At 35.5% G+C, this 11,653-nt stretch overlaps 1 protein-coding gene across 1 annotated transcript; it reads right to left on the bottom strand.

Annotated features, from left to right (window-relative positions):
• Positions 1-600: 600 nt before the first annotated feature.
• LOC141251339 (uncharacterized) lies at positions 601-11,102 on the bottom strand. Its single transcript, XM_073670298.1, has 27 exons — positions 11,025-11,102; positions 10,698-10,863; positions 10,489-10,610; positions 10,062-10,178; positions 9,799-9,945; positions 8,927-9,498; positions 8,120-8,241; positions 7,694-7,785; positions 7,038-7,254; positions 5,914-5,968; positions 5,476-5,624; positions 5,264-5,337; positions 4,601-4,774; positions 4,437-4,508; positions 4,255-4,356; positions 4,065-4,154; positions 3,803-3,878; positions 3,603-3,699; positions 3,453-3,522; positions 2,800-2,979; positions 2,605-2,727; positions 2,433-2,516; positions 1,829-2,013; positions 1,615-1,753; positions 1,457-1,516; positions 1,200-1,304; positions 601-714 (listed from the first exon to the last, which is right to left on the bottom strand). Exons 1-27 carry the CDS (start codon positions 11,100-11,102, stop codon positions 601-603), a joined length of 3,582 nt encoding a protein of 1,193 aa, XP_073526399.1.
• Positions 11,103-11,653: the final 551 nt, after the last annotated feature.

Raw genomic sequence — 11,653 nt, 5'->3', positions numbered from 1 at the left:
GCAAACAACTACAAACACCAACAGTAACTGACAATAACTACCTCTGGAAAGGAGAGTGATGATTTTTTAATTAACATTGACATGTTAGTAGTAGCCCGTTAATTTCAAATGCAAATGGGCCCAATTCTAGCCCAAGAAAACCACCCAAGGCTATGCTTGTTGATTCAGATGCTTAGTTGAGTACCATTACGCTGAAACTGATGGATCATCTGCATGATATTTAAAGATGAAATTCACCCAAATCCTAGTTCCTGCATAATAATGATGCAGTATCGTATATGATAGATTTGGTTGAGCATAATGAGACTACAATGATCAAGGTTGAATAGAATCCAGAAGCTAAGCCATTTAAGAGAATGAACATATTTTAGTTCAATTTATGGTACACGAATTGGTATATGAGGCCAATAGAAGACATATTTTAGCACCAGCATAAAAAGCATCCCTCTTTCAAGTTGTTGGATGACAGATAAATGGTTGGCTTGAGACTCATACACCCACCCGGAGAATTTAAGTTAAAAGTTAACTTATCAAATGGGCGATTTAAGTTAAAATTTAACTTATGAGGAAACTATACATATGAATAAATTAGCATAAAGATTACATGAAGTAGCTGAGTGAGCTCTTCTTCCTAGACCCTCCTTCCCCGTATAGCTCATTCCATTGATGGAGCTCACTGATGTTGGCCGACTCAGATGATACACTAGCACATACCTGTAATTGTTGTAATTACATCTAATGTCAGCAATGAAATTGACCAATTATAATATCAAGCTCAAAAACCCAAACAAACATAATCTCAACCGAACTTTCATATTATTTTTAAACTTAAAAGTCCTTGATAACTAATAACAATAACACACCATAAGAAATCTAGAGTAGACATCATCGAATTAAGTAAAAATTCAATTGAAAAGTTGATAAGATGAAAGTTCAGATTATTTTTGGTTGACATGAAATTTGTCACTTTTTGACATAAAAATTCAATTTGGAATTCAATTGATTTGATAACTAATAACAAAAACACCCTCATTCAGAGAGGATGTATTTTGAACTTCTAGTTTATGGCTTGAGATTTTGCGAGTAATTAGCCCTTCGAACCAATACTCAGAATTTTATATATCTTAATCTTGAATGTTTTAATAATCTTGCCTTTAGGGACTCAAACAAAGAGCATTGGCATAAAATAGGCAAGTTACCTGATCATGAGCAGTTTTAAAGTCCTCCATGTTCAAAGGTCGAATATCTGAGCCGCTGTATAGCTTAGGTAATGGTCTTTCTTCAGTTAATGCCTTTTCTTTCTCCTGAAACCATACAAATCAAGTTAAGAGGTTATAAATCAAGCAACTCAATGACCCATAATCACTCATTTAAGCAACTTTTTAATTACAACAAAAGGTACTGTTCTTCTGGATTTAACTAAAAGATGAAGAGAGTGAATTTTGTACACACTGACCTTCTTCTCTTTATCTAGCAATTCTCTAATCGGGCGGTGAGCAGCAGCTACGCAGAGATTCTGATATTTGAAACAAAGGCGTCATATTCAGAGAAAAAGACATAAATATAAATATACATAAAATCATTTGTTATTATAGGAATCAAAGAGTGGCAGACCTTTAGATCACTCCCAGAGTATCCATCAGTCATACTAGCAATTGCTTCGAGCTCAACATTAGGTCCTAATTCCTCTTTTGCCAAAATTACACTCAAAATTTTCTGCCGGTTAGCTGAATCAGGCAAGCCAACCATCAACCTGTACCATTATAAATATTTATTGTTAATTAACAAACTAATAAATACCCTATGCACAACAAAATAAAACAAATACCTGCGAGGAAGACGCCTGATTACAGCCTCATCTAGGTCAAAGGGTCTATTGGTGGCAGCAAGAACAAGTACACGTTCTCTATCCTTCGTGCGTAAACCATCCCAGTTCATCATGAACTCATTCTTCATTTTTCTCATTGCTTCATGTTCACCAGGATTTTCACGTCTTCCTAACATACTATCAACCTGCAAAATTATATACACATCAATACTATACAACAAACCCAAACTTCTCTTTCCTACGTGTCCATTGTCTAGATGTCCCACAACACCGTTTATTTTCTTATCTACTGCTACCCTTCTAATTTTTTCATAATTTTATTTCCTACATCACACATTTATTTTATTTTAAAAAACATTTATGCTAACATTTACATACATATCTTAATTATATTCATTAGATATCTAGATTCCTTAATTGGAGTATATTCAAAGTTCATTTTGCATATAGCATTTTTCTGAACCAGATACGGAGTATTATTTATCATTTTTTTTTTGTATTTAAGATGATATTAGATTTTTCGTTATATACAGTATAAATGGTAAGGCAGAATATGTAGGTCTGACCGACCTCAGAGATACTGTATAGAATGTAAAGGACCTACCTCATCAACAAAGATGACACTTGGAGCAATTTTGCTAGCCAAAGAAAACACTGCCTTGACGTACTTCTCTCCTTCACCGAACCACTGTAACAAAATTAGCGAAAACATCAGTAAAAGGTTTGTAGTTCAACAATGATCAAGATAATGAAATGTTGGAACTTTAAATAAATACTTTTGATGTAATGCTCGACATTGATATGTTGATGAAGTTGGCACCAGCTTCAGTTGCAACAGCTTTAGCAAGCATAGTTTTACCAGTCCCAGGAGGTCCAAAAAGAAGTATTCCCTTGCAAGGCTAAGTAATAAAAAAGAAGAATCACAATCTAAGTAAAAATAATCCATCAAATTTTAAGAGAGAGAGAGAAACCTTTGTCAATTGGCCTTTGGTAAATAGCTCTGGTCTCTGAAGGGGCAACATTACCAACTCTTTCAAGGTATCTTTAATGTTCTCCAATGCTCCAATATCGTCAAAAGAAACTCCTATTTCGGTTGGTGGAATCACATCCCCGAGAAGTTTCTTTTCAAATTCATTCTCGGTAACAACATCCTGATCAAAAAGCTTTAGGACTCAGCGTAACTATATTCAGGGATTAATTGTGATAGAGACCACTTAAGATCAGCATCTAAAAATTAGGATTTTTTAGGAGAAGCTCCAATTTTCACATATTGATCAATTCAATAAACAAGACTGATTTACATACTGACTCTGCGATTAAATACTGATATCTGAATTGATAGTGGCCTTCAGATCTAACCCACTACTTCGGTACTAATAGAGGCCTCTTGCACTAACCCACTACTTAGGTAATTGAGGTTTAAACAAATAATTCTCTAAACATACTAAAAACTGACTCAACTGGCTTGCTTGGCATAAATTCAGGACATACCTAATGACAATTAACAAAAATACATATAAATCCGAAAAAATAAGAAAAGCAACAGTACAAGAACGTATCATATTGTCATTTAGATAATCACATATATTTTGATCAATTTATGATAAGGTTTTTGTCAATCTACCTTCAGTGACTTCTTCAAGCTTTTTGTCACACTCTGTAGACCTTCAAGCATATCAAGTCCATGCTGAATACTGCAAAAAGACACGTGAAAGTCACAATCAGGAACCGTTCTTCTTCACTGCTCCAAGATAATGTAAGAGATAGCAAGAACCTTTCACAAGAAATTGTTGTCTTTGCATCGCCTTGCAATGTTTCTGACGAGTGCATCGAATGATGAATTAGAGCCCAAGCTACGATTTTTTCGGCACCTACCCAATAAAAATAAGATGGTAAAATCAGGAATACAAATTATTGCTAAAAGGCAAGGATAAATATATATACATATAAAAAAAAAGTCAACAGAAGGCTAACTTTCACTAGTCAGCGCTTGATCTTTGATGCATAGAGCTTCTAGGTCATGGCAATCCAAACCGATTTTGCTTAGCATCTGCCAAAATAGATCAACAATACAACAATTAGAAGTATTCAAAAATCTTATAATTAATGTTTTTATTCTCAAACTCTCTTGAAGCATATTCATTGATGAATTAATCATCTTGACATAGATTGATTCATTGCAAATATTTTGTTATGTGAAAGCCAACAACATAGACAGAAAAGTAGAAAAACTAACCGTGCGAATGCTAACAACATTCGATTGTGCGCGTAGAGTTTCAGTATCACGTTCCAACTTTTGCTTCCACTCAGAAAGCAGATTTTCATCCTATCATGATCATGCATAAAATGTCATTTCAATCATAACATCAAATTTGAAAGTAGCCGAATATTTTAAATCATCAAACCATAACAAAAAGACAAATTACCTGGGGCAAGTGCACTGTCACTTTGTTGGGGAAAAGCCTAGCTAGTTGCTTCATCATCTTGGAAGTATCCTTGTGTTTATCCTGCAATCTACCAAAATTGTCCTGAAACAGACCATACACCATATGAGTAAACAACCCAGAATATAAAGAAAAAGTAGAAGAATGCAAAATGATAATCCTACCGGAAAAGCAAGGTCCAGTAAAGCTGTTTGGTTGCTGCCAAATTTTGTGAACAGAAGACCACCAAGATGTGACTATAACGAGAGGGATAATACTATGTTATTTATACTTAAATGTGAAAAGTATTGTACAAGAGCCGAACAGAAAAAGGGGAAATCGATTTAACCTTCTCTTTCCTGCTATCCATCTGAGTATGTGAGGCAACAACAATTAGATTCTCCGGAAGATTCTCAAACTTGCTTTTCAAGGCACTATATGCATCAGAATTTCCTGTCATGAACTTCTCCATATCTTTCAGGAACAATATCAATGGGCCATTTTTACTTTCACTCTTTGCGACCTGTTAAGAATATATTCAATCATCTAATGAAAGAAAAGCATCGTAATCTAACATAAATCACTAAAAATGTAAAGCATCCCCAATCTAATCACCTTCAACCCAATTTAGTGTCTGTGAACCAGTCAATGGGCCCTTTTTGGGGCCACAAGGCCTTTATTAATTTAATGTGTGTCTTTGCTTAATGAAGGTATAAAAAATATTCTAAGCCACTTAGAATTCACTATTCAGCATCCACAGTATAATAAACACTTTAAAACAAATAGTAATGTCAAAATATAAAACAAAGGAGAACCATATACGAGTAAACAACACAAAGGCATATAGAATGTAACAAAAATCACCATACGTTATGCAATCTTATTAACAAACAGCCTAATGTGAAGACATTCTGTGGGCACACCAATACTAATTATATGTATGCAATATGTATTATTACTAATCTATGGATACAAAAGGACTAGTACATTCTGATACAAGAGAGCATCTTACCTCAAAAACATCGTTAATTGCATGTCTGTCGGTGTAGTCATTACTGGGTGGATTTTCCAACGACAACAGATCAGCTGCAAACCAAAATTTATAGGCGTCCACTCAGAAGTTCAGAAATCACTTCAGCAGAGCAATCTCAATAAATAGATTTTACTGTAGCTAAATATTGATAATCTAGAAACATCTCAAATATATTGAAGAAAGAAAAGCACCTGAACAAAAGAAACCGTGTCTGTCTTCACAATGACCACCAAGATTGATACCTTCAGGAACTGTTTTGTCAAATCTAACCCCAATTTTCGAGGAGGCATTACCTTCAAAAGCCAATACCACTTCACCCTTATAACCAGGTAGTGGTCCCCTGGAAACAGATACACCCAAAAGGAACAGGAGAGAATTTTAGAAACGAAGGAATTTATTTTCTTCACACATTTAGTATAACCATCATCAATATTATAAATGAATACTGTGGCAGCATGTAACAAAAGCTAGGGAAATGTGATTTAGGTCATCCTGAATATAATTGTATAGATAATAGGACTATAGTTCCAAGAAATTAGGAACAAGGTAACAATTTGAAAAGGATAAATTCATAGCTCCAATAATTCATTTCAGTAGCTTGTAAGTTTATAAAAAAGAATCACATTCACCTCAACTTTTTTGGAGAAGGAAGCACAGACGAAGCCATATACTTAACTCTATCACCTGCCAATACAATAAACAATGGTACAGATCACGTGTGCATTCCATGAATTGGATAGAACTGTAGCAAGATGGCTATAACAAAAGCATCAACTGCACCTTTACCTAAAATTTCATTTACAACAAAATCCATAAAATACAAAACAAAAGCATTTCACAGGAAGCATGCGCCCCTTAACATATTGTCCTCCCTATACCTCAAGCAACAGCATATGAGCACATGCACATTTTACTACTCAATTTGATCCTAATTAATCAAGAGACTGACAGGAAGAAAACTGAACTCCTCTAGATATCTAAAATGGTTCATGTATAGAAACCAGGAAGCATCAAAAGAGGAAATATCATATGCACTTCAACAAGAACAAGCATGCTCAAAAAGAAAAGCAAATAGATCATCAACATGGCTAAATACCTCAAGTGCAAGAGACATTTCTGATAATAAAAGGATACTTTCATGGCTTACTTCATAACACAAGGTGGGCCAAGAAAATATCACATGCCATTTTCACTATTTCAAAAGAGGAAATTATAGTCTATCGGACCATGAGACGAAACCTTTGCACTTGACATCTAGAGGAAAGACTCGGCTTTTAAAACAATGCAAATATTTTCCCGGCTCTGTGTTTCAAGCAACTAAGATGTTCAGGAGAGGGTAAAAATGTATATCCAGTAATTTTAGTGAATGCTAGCACTAAGAGTTGAATTATAAGAAACGATCCTACGACATATTATGATGCAAACCCAGATTATCTAAATTACTACTTCATATTATAAGTTTTGAGATTTTGATAAATTGTTAGTTATGCTTCACCTTTATAAAAGGAGGATTAACTCCTACTTATGCTCAGATTTTAGATACATGAAATTACAAAAATGGATATTCTCCACCAAATTGCTGATTTTTTAGATTCTGACAATTAGTGGTTCCTTAGGGTTAGATCCTGACCTTAAGTGGTTTCTATCATATTACCCTTGTACCCTATATCCACTTTGTAGGAAAAGGGAAAAACACAAGAGAATGCTAAAATTAATTCAAACTAATTGAATAAAGAGAAGATCACTAGAAAACCTTTCTTGAAAGTGTAGTTTTTGGAGGTTGCAGTAGATGCTTCTTGTTTTGGTTGAGGTTGAGAAAGAGAAGAGACACTAGCAATATCTGCTTCAACACTAGAAGCTGGCTTTTTCTGCCGTAAAGTTGCTGTAACAGCTGCACGTTTTCCATAAAGCCCTGGCTTCTCTGCTTTCACAGTATCTCTAGCAGTATCTAATTCCTTCTGATTTGATCCCTGTAAAAAAATTGAAGCAAAACTTCAACCACATGAGTTGATAACAGTTCTGAAAGATAAGTGAAACACTCAAAACTCTTAACCAAGGTCAAAAACTTTAGGCTGTGTTTGGTAGAAATTTATTATTTGGTTGGGATGAGGAATCAGGTTGTTAAGATTTAGGGTTGAGAATGATAGATTTTAGTTTAGTGTTTGGTTTATGAGGATTCAACATATAAACTGCTCTCTATTTTCCAAACCCACCCAACCTTGAAATATTTGGAGTTATGGGAAAGCTTACTTGGGTTGAGGAATGGGTATGGCACCAAAAAAAAATCCAAACAAACAAAATGTATAGTGTTTGGATTCCCAAACTCATTCCTCATACCTCAACCCCCTTGTACCAATCAGCACTTTAGTGTTGGCATAGTGCAATAATCAATATTCAGAAATAACTTACACCGGGCAACATAATGCCATCAACTATAAGCAAACTGGCTTCAAAATGGCTAGCTAGTGCTTTCACCAAAGTTTCCTGATATATATCAGAACCTGTAACAATAACAGCCAACACGTTATGATGAATATTAAGAAAAACATACAAGCAAAGGAGACCTCCCATTTCTCCTAGCTAATTAATACAAAATATTTAGCAACATCATAAAGTTTGGATTTTAAAACATGTAAAACAGAAGGAGGACAAATTTAACGTGCGTGTATGCATATTTGACTAGAGTATGTGAATCAATAAGAGGGTGTGGAAAGACAGTGAAATCAACTCAGTAGTGTTACACAATACCTATGAGAAAGAATAAAGTCTAGAAGAGACAACAATCACAGAGTTAAATATAAAAGACTAAATATTTAAGCGATAGTTATACTATACCTGCAGGTCCGGACAGCAATATGCGAGGGCTAATAGATGGGAGATATGCAGTGTACTTGACATATTTGTTGCACTTGAGGTGAATGTAAGCAGCAGAAATCAATACATTCTTAGTTATATCACTGTTAAATTAAGAGAATGTTATTAGCAGCTGAATATAAAACAACTTACAAAATTAGAACACATGGCTGAACCATATCAAAGAGGAATGTCTAATTAAAGCAAAGTGAAATTTTAGAAACCTCATAGAAGTACAACATACAACATCCAACAAAGAAAGGGAACCCCGCAATACTTCCATATGATAGGATTCCAGCACTTAGAATATATATAATTAGTAGTTATTTCTATCTTAATTCAGTAGTTTATCTTAGAAGTCAATATTAGTGTACTAAATTTAGACCAGCCTGACCAACTGAGTCAGTTAATTCAGTTTCTTCTATCCAGGTAGTGGGTTAGTGGTAGCAGGTCATTACTAGTCAGTTATCAGTATTTCAATAGTATACAAGCACTTACAGAGTCTGTACTCAGATTATGATTCAATTCAACACAATTTTCCTCAATTTCCCAATTGTTAGATTCTGACAATTAGTGGTTTCCTTGGTGTGAAATACTTGCCCTAAGTGGTTAGTTACAGTTAAATTCTGACCTTAAGTGGGTTCTACCATTTGGAACGGTTGGATAATCAATGAATACTATTAATCAATCAAGTTAGCAACATTTGCTAAAAGCACAAAGCATATGGCTGACAAATGCAAGTGTAACTAGTTACTTGAAAATGTAATCAGCATTGCATAAACTTGTTACCTCAAATAATATGGAAACCTCCCAAAAGACACATCGATTTGATCAGCCTTGATAATTCCCTTTCTCAAATTTTCTCTAAATTCCTGGCGGCTACCTGAAGCAGTTACTCGGTGATGAAGCTCTTTAAGGATTTGTCTCCTTTCATCAAGAATTTTAGAAATACTGCCATTTAGACAACCTAGCCAATCCAGGGATCTTGGTTCATGATTATCCTTTCCGTCGTCATTGGATATTCCATTATCCTTTTCAGACACATCATCAGCCTGATTAGTACCAATCACATTAATATCACAATCTTCATTATCTACGTTATCCTTCATTTCAGTGTCTTGGGAATCATCATCTGAGACACGAGGGTCTACAGTAGCTGGTGCCACATCACCATTACTTGTTGGAGGAGGAAGTAGTGCACGTAGATTTGACATGGATGCCAATATTGATGCTGCTGAGGCATCTACAACTTTCCCACTGAAGACTCTACCTTTAGCAGAAGAGCCTGTAGTCTCTAGAATAGCCATTGACGAATTGGTACCAGGTTCAGCTAAAGTATCAACGGTGAGCGGCTGAAATATCTTAAGAGTATATTAAGGAATTTATATAAAAAATAGGCATACTGATAACCAGTTAACCACTCATATTGCCAGGCAATGCATATTTTAAAATTTGCAGGTTAATAATATCAAGGAAGAAGATCAACAAGAAATCTGGAGAAGAAATTTCACCAATAACGAAATAGGGGTGACAAAGAAAGTGCATAAAATGTTAAGATAGCTATTAGCTACACCAGAAAATCCTAAAAGGATTGACAGTAATGGTATACAACAACATTTATAGAACAAATAGGGGCATGACAGCTTTCTGGAAAAGGATACGTATGCGTGTTTACCAGTCAGACCAAATATCACTTCATCTCCTCCAGTGAGAATCTTAGAGGAATTCTTTTGCAGGGTCTCATTATTAACTTGCACAGCACCACTTCCTCCTGTGGTTTCTAGTTTCGCGGTGAGTGAACCTCCATGCTGAGCAAATTTATGATAAATAATTGTCATTATATAAACAACCTTAACAATTTATTTATAGTAGAGAATAAAATTCCCTTAAAAATATATCCACCATAGATCATTTCCGCATGTACCTCTGTACGACGTAGTTTGCAGAGAGTTTTACCAACTGATGTATCCTCCAGCGATAAATTGCATTGACTGCCATTTCCAACCGTATATACACCTCCAGAAATTTGCAAGTGAGGACTCTATTGCGAAAAAAGGCATGCAAAAAATAAGGATTATCAACCAATATACAGGAAGACGAAACAAAGCTAAACAGGCAAAGGCACAGTCACAGCTTCATGCAACTAAAGCAATGACCCATAAACCTTCCACTCCTGTTCCATCCCACCAATGCCCTAGGGTATGACATATACAGGCTATTGACTTCAGCATGCAAGTGTACTAAACCTCTAGTAGGGGCAAAACATAAGTTCCAACATATCTGATTGATAATTCAGGCCAAGAATTCAATCTAAGTCCGCATTCATGGAATCAAAATTAGGGTAAACAAACCTCGGGAGATTGGGAAATCAGTTGCCCCCAAGCAGATTTATCCATCTTCGCAAACCTCTTCTTGAACCGTTTGGTACTTGGAGCTGTAGACTGAGGCTCCGCATCAGCATTTACAACCACATCTATTCAACACCACAATGAATATCAGGAAAAAAATATCAACATATCAGAACTCAAGGGCTAAATGCGACGCGAGTGAGGCGCTTAACCTTCGGGCTGCCTCGCTGCAGCTTTATCCACAGAGACCAAATCTGAAGGTTTTGACGATCCCGGACAAGACGGATCAGGGGATCGAACCTCTGGCTCCCGAGATTCGGTAGGCTTCGGCACCGAGTTCGATTTGCCATCCGTTGAAGAAGAATTCTCAGGCGACGCCTGGAACAAAGACAGAATTTTGACCCAAACTATAAGGAACGAGCGAATCGAAAAGCATAAACAAACCCTAAAAAGCAGAAAGGAATTTCTAGAAACTAGAGATGCGAGAATTGTAGAGGGGGAGGGGAGAAATTGAGAAAGTTGTGGCAAACAGAACAAACCTTTGAACGTTTGGATGATGTTGCAGGAGAGCTGAGAGGTCGTTTAGAAGGAGCAGAGCTTCGCCTGGTCTCCACCATGGTTGAATTTCTCTCTACCTCCTTTGCGAGAGATTGAGAGGGAGAAAGAGAGAGAGAGGATGTGGCTGGTGGTGTGGTGTGTGAAGATCAGTTTGCGAGTCAGCTTCCGGTTCTACTTGCATTCTCCATAAAAAGGTAATATTTTATAGGCATCATGTGTCGCAACTTACCATATAATAGCAAGAAGTTACGATAAATAAATAAAATAATAATAATCATAATATCTTAATATCTATTAAAGTTAAAATATTTCAAGCATTTTCAAGAGTTTAGATCCCACGATTATTTATGTATCAATCTATCCTCTTTATTAATATTTTAGTTTTTATTTCTTTATCATTTGGATATTTTATACTCCCTCCGTCCTCATTTAAAGATCTCGTTTGATTTTTTCTAGAAAATTTAAGGAATTGTGAAGAAATTAAATAGGAGAGAGAAAAGTGAAAATTGTAATGATTAGAGGAGAGATAGAGAGAAGAAAAAAAGGGAATACTTTAATGAAGAGAGATGGTGTATAAAAGTGTGTTGGGATATGTAAAAGTGTATTGGGA

The sequence above is a fragment of the Phyllobates terribilis genome, unplaced genomic scaffold (genome assembly GCF_046119375.1).
Source record: "Phyllobates terribilis strain yellow unplaced genomic scaffold, ASM4611937v1 Scaffold_6928__1_contigs__length_41066, whole genome shotgun sequence".
NCBI classification, from domain to species: Eukaryota; Metazoa; Chordata; class Amphibia; order Anura; family Dendrobatidae; genus Phyllobates; species Phyllobates terribilis.
The sequence above is the reverse complement of the archived record's forward strand: the minus strand, read 5'-3'. Positions and strand labels throughout refer to the sequence as shown.